Source organism: Antedon mediterranea, chromosome 4, assembly GCF_964355755.1.
Source record: "Antedon mediterranea chromosome 4, ecAntMedi1.1, whole genome shotgun sequence".
Lineage (NCBI taxonomy): Eukaryota > Metazoa > Echinodermata > Crinoidea > Comatulida > Antedonidae > Antedon > Antedon mediterranea.
Genome location: NC_092673.1, coordinates 12,095,749 through 12,117,087, shown reverse-complemented (window position 1 = coordinate 12,117,087; position 21,339 = coordinate 12,095,749). Strand labels below are relative to the sequence as shown.

At 32.6% G+C, this 21,339-nt stretch overlaps 1 protein-coding gene across 5 annotated transcripts; it reads left to right on the top strand.

Moving 5' to 3' along the window:
• Positions 1 to 3,911: 3,911 nt before the first annotated feature.
• On the top strand, positions 3,912 to 20,640 carry LOC140046659 (phosphatidylinositol N-acetylglucosaminyltransferase subunit C-like). 5 transcript variants are annotated; one of them, XM_072091360.1, is made up of 9 exons: positions 3,912 to 4,019; positions 5,320 to 5,434; positions 8,787 to 8,856; positions 9,595 to 9,734; positions 11,304 to 11,413; positions 11,564 to 11,619; positions 11,732 to 11,876; positions 16,526 to 16,692; positions 19,107 to 20,640. In XM_072091360.1, exons 2-9 carry the CDS (start codon positions 5,335 to 5,337, stop codon positions 19,144 to 19,146), a joined length of 828 nt encoding a protein of 275 aa, XP_071947461.1. In that variant the 5' UTR covers positions 3,912 to 4,019; positions 5,320 to 5,334; the 3' UTR covers positions 19,147 to 20,640. The 5 variants fall into 5 exon arrangements, with proteins under 5 accessions (XP_071947461.1, XP_071947464.1, XP_071947462.1 ...); XM_072091363.1 differs by lacking the exon at positions 3,912 to 4,019 and adding an exon at positions 4,031 to 4,214; XM_072091361.1 differs by lacking the exon at positions 3,912 to 4,019 and adding an exon at positions 4,031 to 4,214 and having other exon boundaries at positions 4,760 to 5,434.
• The last annotated feature ends 699 nt before the right edge of the window (positions 20,641 to 21,339 follow it).

Sequence of the window (21,339 nt, the reverse complement as noted above, 5' to 3'; positions counted from 1 at the left end):
ATTGAAACAATTTAAAGTATCAGTTATTGCATAACATTACTGTCTAAGGATAGGATAAGTTGTGTAGAGATATGTTTTTTGTTTGAAACATTAGTAATAGTATTTTCTGTTCATCTTTTAACCACATTTTCTATTACAATGAATGTAAATATGTATATTTCGAACAATTTGATACCAAATTTAAGTTTCTACGACCAGTACTTACAGAGATATGAAGATGCCCTGGTATGTGGGTCAAAGGTCAGAAATGGCATTTCTGATCATTTTTTACTAAAATGCCCCATTAGACGGAATATAAATGCATGCCTTCTGAACATTTTGAGATCAAAATTGACTTGCTGCGACCAGTGGTTGCCGAGATACAAGTACCTTTATTTATTTGTTCATGTAACCCTTGACCCTGACCCTTTGACCTTTGTAACATTTTTCAAAATATGTAAGAAATAACAAAATATATATTTCGAACAATTTAAAACCAAATTCAAGTGTCTACGACCAGTAGTTACGGAGATAAATACATGCCCTGTGTTGTGGGTCAAAGGTCAGAAATGGCATTTCCGGTCATTTTTAACTAAAATGTCCCATTAGACTGAATATAAATGTATACCTTCTGATCAATTTGAGACCAAAATTACTTCGCTGTGACCAGTGGTTGTTGAGATTTAAGGACATATTGGCGTTTGGTCTTAACCTTTCACCCTGACCTTTTGACCTTTCGCCACATTTTCAAAATGTGTAACCAAGCCAAAAATGATTGTTTGACCACCCTAAACCAATTTCTGAAGTCAAATTCTCTGGACCTCAAAGTGCATACGAAAGTTGATCTAGCTACTAGAGTATTTTTAGATGAAATGAGAAAACTGCACAGATTTTGACCAACCATTTTCATATGATAAAAGCTCTGAAAATCATACATAATTCAAAACAACCTAATCATAAACAATGAAATACAATATTAATTAGCTGGAGAATTTAGGCCCGTGCGTAGGACATTAGTTTTTTTAATGATAAAACTAAAAATCTTCCCAAATATCATTAAATTAATATAGAGAACCAACAAAAAAATTGCTGAAAATTTTAATATTTTTTTCACCGATGTATCAAAAAAACTTCAGCAGTCCCTAAGAAAAAAGCTTTGGTACTGACTCGGAACAATGTAATGTATCAACAAAACAAACTCCGGTTCACAAGGAAGCATACTTAGGGTCCCTTCTTTGTAACAATGACATGCGTAACAATGTTTATAGCTTATGCTATATGCAGACGATAGTGCTTAATGTCAAGTAGGCCTAGATCCGATATATAAGTACTTGAATCATGTAATGATTGGTTGGTTGATAATAAATTATAAATATAGGAAAAAACTAGTCTATTTTATTTTGAACAATTCACAGATAAAAACAAGTAAATAAGTTCTCGATTTGTTGTAACGGAACTTAAAATAAATTACCTAGGTTTATCACCTGATCAGTCGTTAAATAGTGGAAATGTTGTTAGTACAATGTTAGACAAAAAACATTGTGCAAGACAAAATTTTGTTTATAGAAAAGCATCATTTCTTAATCAATACGCTAGTAAACGTTATGTTCATCATGCATGGTATTATATTCTGCAAGTTCAAAGAAAAAAGTAATGCAGAATAATATTATTATTATTATATAGTCTGTTATAATTATACTGAATGAATTAATGACCAAGATAATATGTTGGACAAAATTAAGTCTATTAATTAATGTTGTAGATAGTTGTACAATTTAAGTTAAACACAGTCCATAGTTGCAGAGAAGATTTATTCTTTAAATACAAATGTGTCAAATGTAATAACAATGCCTTGCACTAGTCTTTGCACTCATTCAAGATGCCATACAGCTCACTATGTCGGTCGGTTGGTCGGATGGTCGGTTGGTCGGTAAACAAATTTCAGCACGCGACTGCAGCCATGTATATGGCCTTGTTTAAGATCAACTAAGAATAGCCCACTCAAACAGCATCTCAAATTCAATGATTGAAGGTGGTAACAAGTTTATCCTGATCCCGAGATCCCGATTCTATAAATAATGATTAATTTCAATGCATAATTTACTGACTTCAGTTTTTGATCTGTGCATTTTATAAATTTGATAATAAAGGTGTGTGATTATGAACGTCAAAAAAACGTTTCAAAAACGTCATTCAAAAACCGTTTTATATGTTTAAAACATGGTCCTTTTGAAAAGTTTTATTAGCGTTTGTAAAACCTTTAAAAAACAATCCTAAACGTTGGAAGTTTTGTGTTTGATGCTGGATCAACACAACCATAGTATGGTACACGTGGTGTTAACCATCCTACCAAAAACAACAAATAATATGGGACTTTTTACTGTACAGCCATAAAGGATTGGAATATTATTCCAAGTAGCAGTATTGTCAGATCAGCATATTTAGAAAATAGTAAAACAGCATTTATCAACACAACGAAACATGCATTAGGGAAAATTAACAATTTTTTAAAACGAAGTTTCGCTTGTATACATTATGTTGACAATGATTTTGACCAATAAAATGAATGATAGTGACCCACAACATCAACATTCAAGTAAAAAACATTTCTAAATGTTATTATCGTTTTAAATTAATCTTTTTGATTTTGTTGTCATCCTTTATTAATACTAGAATAATTCAGATAATATGAGATAAAATAAAACCAAATATATCTATGGATAAGAGCATCTAAAGACTAAAAAGGAAAAGTCTAACACGAATGAGAACAAGGCCAACAGCCATTAAGTCGCGTGCTACAATGCATAGTGATACAGGAACGACAGACAAACAGACCGACAGACAGACCGACAGACAGACGGACCGACCGACATAGTGAACTATACTGACCGAAATTACTGAACATGTTTAAAAATGTTGAAATGTTTAAAAACATTTATATTTTTTAAATTTACACGTGCGTAGCCTGTCACTTTTGACGTGCTCGTATAACGTAATTTCGAGTTGAAAAGTAAGTCAAGAAAACAGAAATCGGGCAAAAAGAGTGCGCAATAAAATTTAACGCGCAGTGCGCGCGCAAAAATCTGCGCACTCATGGCAATTTTGTAAACGCTTAAAATTGCCTGAAACGTACTCTTATTTCATCGAAAATAAATTTTGAAAATTTTAAGCGCGCGTACGCATGCGTTACATGCGCTACGCACGTAATTGTATTGCCATATGATGATTTATGCCCTGAAATTTATGAGTACCAAATTTTATTTAATTGTGATTCATGGTTGTTAAGATATGATTACAAACGTGATTTCGTTAAATCGTGCGTAGACCGCGTAATTTTTTATTGCGCACCGTAAAAACATAACCACATCGATTCCTGGCCATAAGGAATATTCTGTGAAAAATTGACTTAGCTAGATTAAACTGATATCAAGATAAGGTCATAAAGCGATAAAACGCTTATTGCGCACCGTGAAAACATAACCACATCGATTCCTGGCCATAAGGAATATTCTGTGAAAAATTGACTTAGCTAGATTAAACTGATATCAAGATAAGGTCATAAAGCGATAAAACGCATAGTGATACTGGACCGACAGACAGACAGACAGACCGACAGACAGACCGACAGACAGACCGACCGACCGACATAGTGAACTATAGAGTCGCTTCCACGCGACTAAAAAGTCTAACACGAATTTTCATACTGCCCTCTATGTTTAAAACGTTGCTGAATATTTTTCCCAAAAAACGGAATATTTTGGCGCGCAATTATTACCAAATCAAGAAGTTAATTTGTTTTTCTTATCATTAATTTTCTGCTTGATTCTGATTGTATTGATGTGTGAGTTCCTAATATTCCTCTTTGTTCCATAAAAATACTGTACAACAAAGCATGCGATGCGATAACTAATAAAGTAATAGCAAAAACAATAACAATAGCACGGTCTAAATATATGCGTGAATGGCGCTCCATAGAAATCTGTTGTGGCCGAAACAACTGTCTGCTGTGGCCGAAACGGTCATATGTCCAAGATAACAGGGTGCACCACAAGTTTGATCTGATTAATTTAAGTTCATATAGGCCTAGAGAGCTCTTATTTATTTATATACTTATAATTGAGTCGTGTATGGATCTCCTAGCTTGTGTTATGAATGATAGTTAGGCCTGGGGGCCCTGCCTAGCTAGGCTTAGTTAGGCCTGGAAAGAGAGGAGGCCTATAACACTAACAGTAACAGTATGTTTTTCTTTTTGAGTGGTCAAACCATGTAAACTGAAACAGCTAGGCCCTAGGCCTAGTTTTTTAGGCCTACTTTAGCACCTCCTCCTAGGAGGACAAAATGTAGCCATGTAGAAATCGTATGTGCAGTCTAATTATTCTATTGATTGACATGTCTGCATCGATGATTAATTGACAACAACAATATATTGCTTGACAACAACAATATATTATTATTGCTTAACAATTCTGTTTTAATTTCATCAGAATCGAACTACAAAAAGTTCACTTTCTTACGACCGGTAATTTTAAGTACAGTAGTTGGTAATAATAATATGCAATTTTCTTATTTGAATTATCATATTGGCCTGCCACCTCCTGCCATTAAAAATTGCGTTAATCTTCTATAGAATATTAAATTATGCATTTGACCATGTAATGCTTTTAGCGTCTCTTGTGGTCTCAAGTACAACAAACATGTTTTTAATATATGGCTAAGCAGTGGTTTCTTGTCTTCATAAATCTCCTTAATTATCGATGTGATTATATCTTATGTTTATCAGAAACAGCGTGCATGAGGTAGAAACATGAGCAAGAATACAATATGTCAGTATTGTACTTACCACCTGTAAGATTCAATTGAAATGGTGTACGGCAGCACTGCGCTGATCACACATGTGCTGCATGCTGTCTCGATATTGCTAATGACCCATGTGACCAAATTGTGACTTAGGAAAATGGCTGAGGATTAAGGTTCGGCAGTGGCAAAGAAATTGGTCTAAAAAGCATATTTTTCGTACAAATTTGCCGTTCTAATATAGACTAATGCATTAAATACTAAAATTAAAAGGTGCCTCAGCTCGAACGGACTTGTGGTTTAAGAGGAGATAGAGGAACAAATTTTGGCTTAGTGCTATTAAGTATTATATTATAGAAGATAGTTTTATTTCCAGAAATAAGTTTAAATATTGTTAAATTTTTCATTCTAAAAAAACTTGTCAATCATCACAGAGGGCAGTCTTCAGTTGTGAAATAAACCTAATCAATATTTTGACAACCTACAAACATCATTTCATTTATGCTCCAAATATTAGTTGACAGTACAAACCTATCTTTTCTATAGATAAGGTGATTCATAATGGAGAGAGAAAAAAACTGGAAGAAGGTGCTTTATATAAATCAATGTTTTCCTGATAACTATGTTCAAACGAGTTTCCTTCATGAAATGGAGAAGAACGGTAGGTAGGATCACAGTATGATACTTATGGTGGCCTATATTAAAGTCTCAAGGAAAAACTTTCAAAATGTCATGTAAATTTTGTTTTCGCATTTTTAATTTTTAAATGTGTATGTGCGTGTAACTTTCTGTGAAACATGCCATTTTTTTTCAACAGAAAGTTACCACATGATATAAATTACACTTTTGCTAAGTTTCAAATTAAAATTATTTGGTTTTCGATCTATGTTAAAGATGTATTGTCCCTTTGACTAATTCCCAAAAAATATTAAAAAAACGGATTTCGAAAAAAGGTGGGACATTTTGAAGTATCAAAATAGTTATTAACTTTCACAAAAAATTTGTCGAAAAAAAAATCGTTTAAAATGGACCTGAAATGGATTTTCGATTTTTTTCATTTTAGAATGATGTTTTGGGGGCTATTAGGTGTTGATAGAATGTATATTGTTACAAAATATAAATTGGCCCTTTTGGGGAAAGCCCTATTTGAAAATCAAAAAAATTCGCGGGTGACGTCACTTTGCGAATATATTCCTATCCCTCCAATGGACAATTTGCAGTTTTTTGGCTATAACTCTTGAAATCTATGGAGTATTTTCTAAAAAATGCTTGTGCATTTGCAGAAACGTATTTAGAATTTTTTTAGATAAAATTATTACCGTATAAACGGTTATTTATCGAGTAAATGACGATTTAAAATCTTAAAATCAACGGGTTTTTTCTGGCAATACCGAAGTTGGCCTGGCAACGTTGTCCGGGATACAGCTCCGTGCGCAATGATGCGTATCCATATTTTCCGTTCGTGTATTTTGTATATCGTTCGTAATTTATACTGCTAAAATGTGTTAGTTTCTTTAGTTTTTAGTTTAGCAGAATTAAATTAGTAATATGAGATGATAATTTATTTGTCACGAATCAGGCAGTTCGAAAACGAATTTTATTCATATTTTACTTTGGCTTGACAATGAGCGCAGCAAGTTGTTGATATCGCTTTGGTCCTTGGATGCACATGAAACGGAGCCTCGCCGCATGATGTGGGTAGTGGATCGACTCCGCGCGCTGGATTGGGGGCCTAGCCTAGTTAGGCCTAGTAAAGGTTTGGGAGGTAGGCCTTCTAAATTCGGGTTTAGAACAAACGAAGTACATTTTAGGGACCTATATTTCAACAACATTAGATATTGAATAAATTAGTATTAGTGTCAACGCTTCGGGTATCTTTCCAGGCCGTCGATCATTCACTGACTATCGGGCGGCATACACGCTCTCGATATCATCGTGTGTATATGTGACATCGTGAATATAGGGGCTTCCGACGGCCGTTGAAATAGAATATTGCAATGGCGTGAGTAATTTTCGCTAATTTACCATGGTATCTTAAAATTTCGTTTTTACTCAAAATACTATACATTTTGTTTTTATTTGTATGGGTTTGTGTTAATTTGATACATTTAAATAACATGTGTGAATTTCTTGAAAATCGAAAATCCATTTCAGGTCCATTTTAACTGAAATACAGACGTTTTTTTGTTAAAAAAATAACTTTGACTTCCAGTCAAAGTTTTTGATCAAAACATATCTCATAATGCAACGTGCTTAATTAGCTACTCTGTATGCATAATCATAAAACTTCCTCGCGATCTGTGTGAAAACACCTTCTCAACCGTGACGAATTGTAAACAATCCTAATTAGCATCATGCATAATGCATACTCATGGTTTGAAATCTTTGTTTACTTTCGCTCATGATAATTTTCCAGATGAAATGTAAAAAAATTAATTTACCTGTTAATTACGTGAACTTGTTGTTTTTCGCTCGAATTTTCGACTTAAAGTTAATAACTTTAATATTACTTTGATATGGCCAATTTAAATTTATAATATTTTGACCTTCATTTTTTGTGTTTCAAGGGACAATACATCTTTAAATATGCGAAATTCGTAAAATCAATAAAAAAAATTCTATAACAATAATATAATAACAATCTTCTATATTATTAGTCTCAAGTCCATTTTAATCAGATACATTATACTAGTCACCACCAGATACTGTAGGCCTATTATTTGGGAGCATAAGTTGATTTTTATGATTTTTTGAGAAATTATCTCAGGCAGATACAAATTGTTTATGGTAAATTTTAAGGCAATATAATTTAACAATATTGAACTTATTTTTATTCCGAAATGAATTTTCTCTGGCTTCAACCATTTTCCATATGTCAAATGAACACCCTAAAAATAGTGGACTTAATCAACTCAAAACTGTTGTATTATAAATTTAATGTTGGTGTTTAATAGAAAAGTTTAATATAACTGTTTAATAAATATTTGAATTATAATGAAATAAAAATCGTTAAACCACAATAGTACTCATGTTTTTAACCATTAAAATACAGTTTGTATGTCAAACTTACACACAAGCATTGTTGTCCATATACAAATACATTGATAGTGTACATTCATAACAGAAATTCTGTACGTCCATAACAGTAGATGAATACAAATCCTGCCTTGAAAATGCATTTACATAGTCAAATACTATTATAATTTAAAAATGTTATGTGTTTTTAATTAAGATGAAAATAAGGACATCTTTAGTTTGCCCTTACACAAGGCCATATATACATGGCTGCAGTCGCGTGCACAAATTTGATTTAGTTTTTACCGACCAACCGACCAACATAGTGAGCTGTAGAGTCGCATTTGCGACTAAAAATATTTGATGGAATGTAGATTTAAATCTAACCGGTTAGAAAAATCAATTTCTATCACGTACGTCCATGAAACAGTTTTTAGCAATTTTCTCAACAATGGTTTGTTTTTCCTGAATGAAATTTGGAGGATTAATAAGTAGTAGTAGAAATTTTCATCGCATTATACAGTATATAACTTTACGTTTCAAAACACAGTTTACAAAAGTCTTCAAACTGTATGTCCATAACAATTGAATTGCCCTCCTATTTTTCAAAATTTTCTTAGCTCAGCCCCAGCCATGGTGGACGGGTCCTGTCATCTTATAATTTTGTGTCATATATCAATGTTTAAGTGCAATTTCTGGGCACCTAATTCTCTCTTAGTGGAAGATACGTGATAGAAATATATACAAGCATATTTATGTTTGAAAACATTATATAAATAAAATATCATTACTACAAACAGCATCATAGACACAAACAAAAAAGGAGGTGGGGCATACTTGGGTTGTCCAGAATGACCGGAATAGTACTAAGAAGGTTTAAACCTCAGCCGAACCTCTAAAATAAAGTAAAGAGACCAAAGCTGCATTTTTTATTTACAGTAGGGTAGAACATCTACCCAACTGCTCAGTTTCTTTAACATCAATCTTGATTTTCACAGTGAACATTAAAACATATCAATACTGGAACATTGTAAAAGAAACTGGAATGATAACTCAACAACTTTGCAGGTAAAAACATGTTACCTGAACAATTATTAGGTCAGAAAGCGTGAATATAGGATGTATGCTAAATTGTGTGTTGTTCATATACACAGGTAAATATTTGATATACCCTGATGGGTAGGTTGCATAATGAAACATTTCAGATCTATATTTTTTATAAATTAAAACTTGATCAAATTATTGAAATCAAAACAGCAATTTTTATGTTTAAAGTACATAACTTGTTACCATAAACTTTACAGAATTTGTTTATACTTTCCCAAGTAAAAATTTATAATACTAGGCAGAAAAATATTTTTATTTAAAAGTGGTACGTAATGTATCTGAACTGTTCAATTGTGGAATAATTGACATCATTCATGCAGATTTTTCAAAATCAGTTGTAAATTTATTTAATTAAAATCCATTTTTGTATGGAAACTTACATAATCACCTTGATTTTTTTTAAAAGAGTGTAGTTTCTGTTTTCCTCTTTTTCATACAAATTAATCTCTTCTTCATACAGTTTTTCTTTTTTTTGTTGCGAAAAATGTATCTTTTGCTTGTTTGAATAAGTATTTACTATTACTATTACTATCGTTGTGACGTCTCACCGTGATACTCTATATCACTATTAAAAACATAGGGGTTTAAAAGAGTTCACTGATCACACAAGCACATCTGCTTAAAGTGTGCATAGAACCTCTAGAACCTCTAGTGTGTGTAAACACAACTTCTATTTATTAAAGTTTTGTTTTCTTTCAGTGTGTGTTTATTTGTGGTTCTTTTCATATACATGGATTCTGGCCTGCTAGATCCCAATTATTTAATTTTAATATTGGTTTGTATTGTTTTGGTCTGCTATGCATCACGCAGTATCATTGAAAAAAAAGGAAAATATAAGGGTATGTAGAAAAACAGGTTACCATATTTATTTGAATAAATACCCACTCAAATAAAGGCCTCTCTAAAATCAATCCTGAACAATAAAGCCCTTGAGGCATTTGTTCGAATAGATATGGTAATATGATAAAAACATAATAATAATGTTATTAGCAGTTTGAGAAATACTCCAGTGTACAAGCTCACAGTCACGAAATAGCACCGATATGACGTAACCCTTATGAGAGAGAGGCATGTGTAAAATCCAAGTCCACAGCGCATTGCTTGTGGAATGCGCCAAATAAATGACTAGGAACAGACTAGCTACAGTACTACATGTATAGTATGACACTATCTGGGCTTTATAGACTAGGATGTATCTCTCAAGAGAAATTCTTCTTCGTGTCCATACTTAGTACTATGTGGAAAAGATCCAGAAAGTTTACTTGAGCGCCATCCATTCAGCGTCTTGTTACTAAAATATAGAATAAATTTGGGGACTGTTTTATCATCATTTACAACAAAGAGATTCCATTCGTGTAGAATTGTTTTATTTAGTGGTAAATATGGTTTTTAGTAACTTCATCTTCATATTGACTCATTTGGCATACCCAAATAGGAGATGGGTAGATTTGGTCTTGGAATAAGTGTTACTGAACAATGCACCAGATAGGCTACCCTCTTTGAAAAGTTCCAACTGTTTTTGTAAATCGGTCATGGGCATAAGTTGTGAACATTGTTAATACGCTAGACTTTCGTTGTACGCACTGTATGTTATACATCAACTCATTTTAAATTAACCATATAATTTACAATAAAATGTGAAAACTGAATGTGATGCATCTGAAATATACAGTACTAGATAAATGTGGGTGAATTCAGAAATGCGATAAATTTTAAATTAATTCCATATTCTGAAAATAACTGTTAAAAAACCCAGTCAGAAATATGACGATAATTTGCTTGACCACCTATAACAGAGGAAAAATGCTTATGATTTAATTATTATTATTTTCTGTATGTATATTTATATGCTGTAATCATTTAATAATTATATCTAGCATCTGTTAAATAATGAATTAATAATATACGTTCATTAGTTATCCTAGGATCTGGGATTTAATTCCGTCAGATGTCCAGGATATATGTGTACTTGATGTCAGTCTTTTTTCTGTTAAACTTAAAGAAGTAATCCAAGAAAGATTACGAGACAAAATGGTTGCTTATCTTTTATTGTATTTAATCCAGTTTAATGATTTGTTATGATCTTATGAGTTTTATATTTGATATGATTTGAAGTAACAAATGCCCTTAAACAATTTATTTTATTCATTAAAAAAATTTGTAATTGTGTGGCACTGCAGGTTGGTACGTCCCATCGAAATCGTTTGAGTTCGCTATAAGAGTCCCCCGGGTCTAGCATGTGTGATGTATGTGTTATTATTTGTTTTGTAAAATCCAGAATAAATTGAATTGAATTTAATTGAATTGATAAAATAAACAAATATGATACAGCATCAGATGCAAAGTGTTTTTGATTTGTAATACAGTGCTTTCAAATAATAAAACTTACATTTAATTTGTTTTTATAGGTAGAGATATTCAAACAATGCTGATTTTCTTGACCTTAGCTTTTGGGCTATCTCCCGTTCTTCAAACATTAACAGAAACCATAAGTACAGACACAATATATGCTATGACAGTAAGTAAGATCACTTCTAATTGATATTGATCGTACCAAACCACGTTTAATCATTTGAAAAATAGTGAAAGAATAAATCGGGAAATCATGATAAGTGATTTAATATAATTACTGTATGAGAGACTGAAACAGTAAACGTTTGTGTTTCAGGTGTTTATGTTACTAAGCAATGTATTGTTTCATAATTATCGAGTCAATGAGCCAATGTAAGTAACCGCTGCAAGATCGTGGCCTAAATATTGCTAAATTCTGTGTTGTTGTTTAAAGATTTCTAAATTGATTTTAAATTAACTGTAAATGTATTTTTCGCTAAAACAGATCAAGGTCACTTTCATTGAATGCATCAGTATTTGCATCTGTCTGCCTAGCCTCTAGGTTTAATTCAAGAATGCATGCTTTTGCTACTGTCACCTTAGCCTTGTTGATATTTGCACTCTGGCCAGAAATACGCAAAACTTTGGAGGTAAGTTTTACAGCAAAATAGTTTTCTCTCAAATGTATGAATGAGCACTACCAGCCTAACCCAGGTAGTGTATTACGGATATGGATATTGTCATTCATCCAGGTAGTATTAAGTTTAGAAAGATAAATCTAATCAAACAGTAACATTTCATGACCTCTCCAGGTTGTATAATCACGCCAAATGATGGAATTGTGGCATTTGACGGGGTTGAGGAGTTGTTAGTAAAATGCTCCTTTAAACTATGCAATACTCTTAGGCAGAAACTGGTTCACCCTAAAGATAAGGTTCCAAAGGACAGGCAAAAAAACAATATTGTTTACAATACAAAATTGGTAGAGTCCATTATGTATGGGGTGTTTCCTATTTACGAACCTATAAAAAAACGCGCTTCGACCACTGTGTAGGCAAAATATTTATTTCGTTAAATCCCTAAATTGATAATCGCGTATTCTGTAATCACGTGACTGATGATGTAATCCTCAGCGACGTACTAAATGCACATGATTTAATGTGTTGGGGAAAAAGCTTGCTGTTTACCACACAGGGGTGGCGCCAGGATCTTCCCGACGCGGGGGCTACATTCCCCGATGAGGGGGCTATGCGAGCGAAGCGAGCATCACAAGGCTGGGGGCCAGGGGGCCGCCAAGGGCCCCCGGTGGGGCGTTCTAGCGTCATTTGAGGTCATTTTAATCAGATTTAGGGTAGCCATTTTTTCCATTTTTTATAATGCATAAATAAAATACTGCGTGCAAAAAAACGATGCGCGATGACTGTTTCAATCCATCTTTTTCAATTTAAAAAATAAAAGTTCAAAGAAAATTTAGAAAAATAGAGTTGGAGGTCCTGGAAATTGGACTTATTATACTTCAAAACATGAAACAAAATATATAAGTCCCTATCATGGTTGTGACTGAGACAAGAAATGTTTGAAAAATAGAGATGTTAGGTCCCGGAAAATGCACTTCTTGTACTTCGAAATATGAACAGCTTTATTGTTGGGGCTGAGCTATGAAAATGTTTAAAACTAGAGCTGCAGGTCTTCAAAAAATTGCATTTTATACTTTGGAAACATCAGGCCCAGAGGCTTAAAAAAGCGTAGACCTTTTCAGTCGGGGAAATAAGTTTATTCCTCCCAAGTGTATGCCTGCGTACCATCTGGAATTTCGAGTGGTGAGAAATTCATGACATACAGGACATTGAAAATTTAATAACTTAGCTATAATAAGATGTTGGCTAAGCGAAAATGGCATGTTTTTTTGTTTAGTAATGGATGAAATATTTATTTTAGGTGCCCCACGGTACAGAAGGTTACTTGTAAATTAAAAAATTGGTGAACATACGAACAATTAACATAATTCGTTTTTGCTGCAACTAGTGTAGCGTACGTCGACACAGTACACGACGTAATCGTCGGTAAACTTCATGATATCACGACCCAACGTTGAACGATTCGTACAAAGGGATACCGCCAGACAAGTGCGTACCTAGCTAATGTTTAGTAGTAAGTTAGATCGCTGGCAATAATGAATGCATATAAATTGCATAATAGCACTCTGACGTACTCTCACGGTCAATGAGACGTCGCGGTTTTCTAGGCGCTGAAGCTACCAAGTGAACGCGAACGTTTTTTACTGTATATTATATTCCCCGACAAAAAGTACCCGTGTTCCCTTCGGTAACCGTCGGTAAACTTTGCCTGGAAAATAACTACATTATACATTTTGGTCCCTGGATGGAACATGATATCACGCGTCTCGACCCAACGGTGAACGATTCGTACAAAGGGATACCGCCAAACAAGTGCGTACTAGCTATTGTTTAGTAGTTAGATCTCTGGCAATAATGAATGCATAAAAGTGCATAATAGCCCTCTGACGTACTCTCACGGTCAATGGAACGTCGTGGTTTTCTAGGCGCTGAAGCTATATGAAGTGAACGCGAACGTTTTTTACTGTATGTTATATTCCCCGACAAAAAGTACCCGTGTTCCCCGACGGGGGGGCTAGGCTCCCCGACGAGGGGGCTAGAGCCCCCGTAGCCCCCCCGCTGGCGCCACCACTGTTACCACATTACATGATTCACGGTGCTATTCGCGTTTCCTTTACGTAAATTGGCGGCGTGTAAATGAAACAATTGTTTTCACCAATTTGCCGTTGTCGACAGAGCGATCGGCGGCTAGCGTTGTCTAAGCTAAAAAGTATGTATTTTTTCAAAAATTACACTAGCCTAACAAACATTTGCTAGTTTTGAAATTTTCAAATAGCAATTATGAAGAATCTACTAGCAAAATGCTAGTTTGCTAGCGTGAATTTCGAGCCCTACTCTGGAGGGAGTATGGTCGAAGCGGCCGCCAACCAAAGCGGCCGCCAGTTTAATATCGTCATTTGTATGGAACGCCATGTGCGCTTTAATCTTTGATTGTCGTTGTCAACGCCATGGCCTATGGCGAGTTGAGTTACAGCTAAATAAATATAAGCCAACTCATGTACTATCAAATCTTTATATTTCTATAATAATTAAGTTTGCCTGCCGATAAATCAATGTATATTTTATTTGTATTTACTATTAACTAATACATAATTATATCGAAATATATTTTGCCGAACCTTTATATCTCGTTTACATACTATTGAATCCTTATACAGTATTGCAATAATAATTTACGTATACGGTATTGCCGAATCTTTATATCTCGTTTATATGCAATTGAATCCTTATACAGTATTGCAATAATAATAATTTACGGGATCATCCAATTTACGTACGGTATTGCCGAATCTTTATATCTCATTTACATACTATCGAATTTTATACAGTATTGCAATAATAATTTACGTACGGTATTGCCGAATATTTATATCTCATTTACATTTAACTATCAAATTTTATACAGTATTGCAATAATAATTTACGTACGGTATTGCCGAATATTTATATCTCATTTACATACTATCGAATTTTATACAGTATTGCAATAATAATTTACGTACGGTATTGCCGAATATTTATATCTCATTTACATTTAACTATCGAATTTTATACAGTATTGCAATAATAATTTACGTACGGTATTGCCGAATATTTATATCTCATTTACATACTATCGAATTTTATACAGTATTGCAATAATAATTTACGTACGGTATTGCCGAATATTTATATCTCATTTACATTTAACTATCGAATTTTATACAGTATTGCAATAATAATTTACGTACGGTATTGCCGAATATTTATATCTCATTTACATTTAACTATCGAATTTTATACAGTATTGCAATAATAATTTACGTACGGTATTGCCGAATATTATATCTCATTTACATACTATCGAATTTTATACAGTATTGCATTATAATTTACGTACGGTATTGCCGAATCTTTATATCTCGTTTACATACTATCGAATCTTTATACAGTATTGCATTAATAATTTACGTACGGTATTGCCGAATATTTATATCTTGTTTACATACTATCGAATATTTATACAGTATTGCATTAATAATTTACGTACGGTATTGCCGAATATTTATATCTTGTTTACATACTATCGAATCTTTATACAGTATTGCAATAATAATTTACGTACGGTATTACCGAATATTTATATCTCATTTACATACTGTACTATCGAATCTTGGTTTTTATTATTAGTAATAGGGTGTGTTATACATTTAAGTGTTATTCCATTGTAATACATTGTTTGTGTTTTCAATAAAGCAACATGGGACGCGCACCTAATGTGCAGCAGCACTATTGCTGGCCGTCACGCGTAATAATTCGCGTAATTAATTACCGTATCAAACAGACACTTTCATCTTATTTTAGTATTTAAAACTCATTTTCAATTGATCAATATTTAAATATCTGAAGTAATAAAATAGTGTAAGGATATTAAATAAATTGCTTGTTATTGTAATTAAATTATGATTGCGAACACTACTAGTTATTTTACTAATTAATTAATATACAATAACAAATATTTTTAATTATTAATATATTTATATATTTTGATATACTTTATTGATTGGTTTATTTATATATAATTCTTTAATAATTGGCTTATTATTATATTATATTAATATACAATATAAACACCACAATGTATTTTAGACTTTATTAAACATATGTATATCATTTAGAACAGTTAAAATTAAGTAATCATCGATTCGCCATTTCGTTTAAAAGAACGTACGCGTATCACATTCAATCTGTAAAAAAAAAGAGAATAAATTACATAATAATGTAGATTGTTATTTACGTCCGAGGTAAAGAAAACCTGTCGAAACAATGACAATCAAAGATTACAAAACAACGAAAATCAAAGCGCACACGGCGTTCCATACAGATTACCGTTATTGAACTAGCGGCCGCTTTAGTTGGCGGCCGCTTCGACCGTAATCCCTCTGGAGCTGGGTCGGGCCGCTGAACTTTCCGTTGTATATCGGTAAAAAAAAAATAAAAATAAAAAGAGAGGCGGCTGGATAATCAGGAGCGGGCGGTGACGCTTAACAAGTATGTTTTTTTATTTGGCCTTATATAAATTGATTTCAGGTGGATAATTTATTTCAATGTTTTTAATATTTTGGTATTTTATTTGATGTGCACATTTATAATGTTACTTATTCTTATTTTGCTACTTGTAGGTCCATGTACGTGGTGCGGCACCTATTATGACATTATCAAGTATTACTACCGCATTAATAGCTTTGTATTCAGTAAGCTCTATGGCAGCCCTCTTATTTTCGCTAGTCATAATCACATTCACATTCCTTATTCCGCTTTGGTTAATAAGACTTCAGCCTTCTAAAAAGTATGTATATTTTTCTGATCCAATTCAAATATTTGTTGTTTGCCATTATGTGCTTTGACATGCTAGTGTTTTCTCCAATGTTTTTTCACCAGTTTATGGAGAATACTGTAATTGTAAAGCCAAAAATGTTTGCGGCCCTAAATTTTGTTTGCAATATTACATTTTTAAGTATTTCGTGATTTGAGTTTCTTGTGTAATTTGTTGAACCAAATTTGGAAATGTATTTCGCCCCCGAGATGAACGTCAAAAAACAATTGAATAGCGTCGAATACCCACTACTCGCGAAGTAGATAATGATCGGATGACGAAAAAGCTATTCTTCCAAGATGACAAATGCTTGAAGCGTGTGTTAGAAATACGAACACGTTATTCAAACAAGTTCTTGATAATGTTGGAATGGACAGATTAACAACTCAAAGGCCTGCTTATTTTGAATCAGCATTTATTTATTATATGCCATCTAGAACACTCCGTCAGAGTTACAGATTAAAGATATTTATTTATTTATTAGTAAAATTACAGAATACGCGATTGTAAATTTAGGGATGTAAATAAATAAATGTTTTAGCTACACAGTAGGTGACGAATTAATGTACTCTACCAAATAACGAACAGACGTACGCGATGCCGGCGGCATGGATCTCTGTGGTGGAGAGCATGGCGATGGTATTTTTGTCGTTTGCTACACACCAAAAGTTAAAACTAATTATATGATTTAATGGACAAAGGATTCGTCAAGCAAGTACACTATACATTTCATAAAAAATTACATAAGAAATGTCGTAAGCATTTTTATTCCAATTCGAACATTATTTTCGGTCGGTTGCAATTTATTTTAATGTTTTAATTACACATGAAGAAACAATATAAATAATAATCAGGGTTCATAAATGTTTCAAAGATTACACAATTAGAAGTTAATAGTAACTATTTTTTTTTCAATTTTTCCATATTTAGGCTAGGCCTGGCAAACTAAGTCTAGGCTAGGCCTGATCGACTGTAAACAACATCGTTGGGATTTTCGCTTGCCCTTTATTTTCGCGATCGTTGTTCAATTGCGAAAGCCGCAAAAATAAAGGTCGCATGGCAATTTTGAGCTTTGTAGTATTCTTAATAGTATGGTTATATTTCTTGTTGTACACAGCCCTTTGAGAAAGTGGATACAGACAGATTATGTCTTTCTTGTTTCAATTCTAAAAACAAGCAATTTTAAATAATATTAGTGCTTAATGTAAAATGAATGTTTAAAAAACATGCAGTCACAAAATAAAACAATCTCGTTAATATATTAATTTTTTAATATACATCTGTGTTTGTTTTGTGTAAATATATTAAAATAATAGACATTTATTATTTTATTGATTAATAATCATGCTTGGTATAGGACATAATACTGCATTTCGTAGTCGTCTGGTAAATGTTCATGTTTTGTAAAAGCTTCCAAAGTATGTTAAAATCATTTTCGACTGGAGAACAATGACTTGTTGAAAATGGTGGAATATTCTTGCAGTCTTTCTTGATTTGTGGTGGTAAAATGTTTGGTGGTTTGTGTTTAACAATAATGTATGGTGTAGGCATAATTAGAAAGAAGTAAATATGATTGCTGTCTTATCCTTCTTGTTTGTACCTCTTTGTAGGCCTACACCCCTTGAAAATAACTTACAAAAAAAATCCCCCAAAAAAATAACAAAACATAATGTTAGCATAATGTACTTCACAATATTCATAAAATAGAGCTAATGGAATCTCTGAGTCACACATTATATCGGCCTAAAAGTCGGCCTATATAGCAGCTTATGAATAGTAATTAATAAGAAACATAACATAGTGTTAGTGTTTAACGGAACGGAGTAAGGGCACCGTTTTGTTAGAAAATCGAAAAGCAGCGTTTACACCAAATCCGTTCCGTGAAAAATGAACGGCCGGTGAAAAACAACGGAACAGACAGATCGCTCATAATTTGATAGAAACAGCGTCGTCTTCTGTGAATGCCCCTTTATCACTGCATTTGGTGTTTGGAAAAAATGGTAAAAGAGTGCTCTATCTTATGTTTGGCAGTATCGGCGTGCAGGAGGTAGAAAGCAAGAATACAGTATTGTACTACTGTTTGCAGCTGTGCTGATCACATGTGCTGCTGTCTCGATATTGTTCCAAAAGTATTGTTATCGCACTGTTATTTCTGTTGGTTATGCTTCGCTGCACTGCATTGTTTGTCATTGAATTAAGATCCACTATTACAAAAGAGAAGCTTAGATTCCATCCAGACACCATATCAATTATCATATCAACAATTTGTAAATCTGTATACCCTTTAACTTTTGTCCATTGAAATGCACTACTACGATTGAATGTTATACTGTACTAGAAGTAAAAATAAACATTGTTTCTATAGTGACTTCTTTCTATTTTCACAGTAACATTCATGGTCCTTGGGACGAGGCAGTCATCCAGTAAAGCAATTATTACAGAATTCAAAACAGCAGATGTCTTATGAAAGAGATTCAGCTTCCATTAATGACTATATTGGGAAGTTGATTTTGATTTTGATTGAAAAAACAAACAAAAAATATCAAAGGTATAATAATTTACTATTGATATACAAATATTTGAATGTTTCAAGTTGAATGGTGAGAATACTAAACATTAATTATTTGTTTTATAACACACCTTACTGTGAATTTTAGTGATATAAAAAATCATAATTGAAAATGATCAATAGACTGATTATGACTACTGTATTTCTTTCCATCTTTTTTTTGTACAAAAAGCTGAACGTGCATAGAACCATTTAAGTGAGAAAAACAAGTCAAATGTTAATACACAAAAAAATGCATGTTCCGGTCACTTTTAAAAAAAATGAAGTATAAACATATATAGACCTATATATATATAATGTTAGGTATGCTTTGGCGTCACTAAAAATATCGATAGTGTTACTAAACTCTCTTGTCCGACCTATTTTTGACTTTTCATCAACAATTTACAATTCCATTTTGATCTCCCAATCAAATCGTATCGAACGGGTTCAATCCAAATTTATTTACTTTATTAACCACAACAATCCCAGTCCTTTAATTCATCTTCCTCCGCTTCATACTCGGAGAAGCTTTTTTCGATTTGGTATTTCTTTTTAAATGCTTCAACTCCCTTTTTAAATCGACCAAACTCTCGCAACCCGACTTATTTTCCCTTGCCCGTTGTCGAGTCAACGTAACCAAAAATGGTTTCATTCAAAGATTATCCAAGCTTTTTAATTTAATTTCTATTAAAGATAAGACTATCGATATTTTCTTTGACACTTTGTCCAAATTTAGGTCTAAAGTTCTTAAATCGATTTAAGTTTTCCTTTTTGTATGTTTCATGTTTTGTATTTTTATGTGCTTTTAATTCTATATTTATAATTATATCTAAACAGTTTTAAGGCATCCTGTAATTGGCGATTTTTTGCTGTTGGATGTGGTTGAAATAAAATAAAATATATTGCACCAAATTTGGCTACCTACAACAAATATTTATTTATTTATTGATTTATATTATCAAAATATAGAATAAATTTATTAATTTATGCTAAAGGTCAATTACCACACTTCTGGCAATTTTCTTTTTAGACTGAATATACCTTGGAAACAATTTTGCACCTAGTTTTAATTCCCTCTAACCTGCTGTTAATTCGATACAGCAAAAATAGGTCAAATGTCAAAATTGCTAAAAATGGAGTTTCCGGTTAATTTTACAAAACAATTTCTGTTATAGCTAATACAAACATATACATTGTGAACAATTTGACACAAAAATTAACTCAATGTGTCCAGTAAATTCAGAGATATAGCATGTTTGTATGAAAATAGCGGCCATTTTGTTTATGCTAATTATGCAAATTGCTTAATGCCCAGTTAAAAAATTCTTCATTCTCATAGTATCGAGAATCAAAATCCAAAAAGAAGAAAAGATTGCAAGCCCTTGGCTGCCAGACTATTTTTAGTAGTTGAAGGACTAGATTGTTTTGAGCAAAGTGATGATGAAAGTACTTCAACTGTTTAACTACAATTGTTGTAAAACCTATTACAGTATAAGTATATCATTTTCCGAGATTTCACAATTTCTGGAATTGCCATTTCTGCTGTCTTCATCAATAACTTAGCCTATATGAAAGTTTTCTTGAAATCATGTTTTCAATTTTGTACAGAAACAGGTGCAACACCCCCACCCCACCCTTAAATTTCAATGCAAAAGATAGGACAAGTTCAGTAGTTGTTTTTGTAGCAGACAATAAAATAGACCTATAAATCAACCCACATGAGATAATATAAAAATATTTGCTATTGCACGCAATGCATCTATAAACAAGGTTGTTCATCTCTACAACCATTTCAATGGATTTTATGAGCATAATATAATTTAAAAAGACAATAAATAAATGAAAATGTATATAAATTAACTCAATGCTGGAAATTTAGATATGTAAAGTTTTTTATAAATGTTTTACTACTGTACATTGTTTTGGAATAAAACATTTTAAATGCAATTCTTTTCAGTCTTTATTTTTTCTGTTTGTATTTGAATGTTTTAATCTAGGTGTAAGTGGGAAAATGTATTACATCATTAGAAACTCATGTTAAAATAAACAATACTCTGACACTACCATTT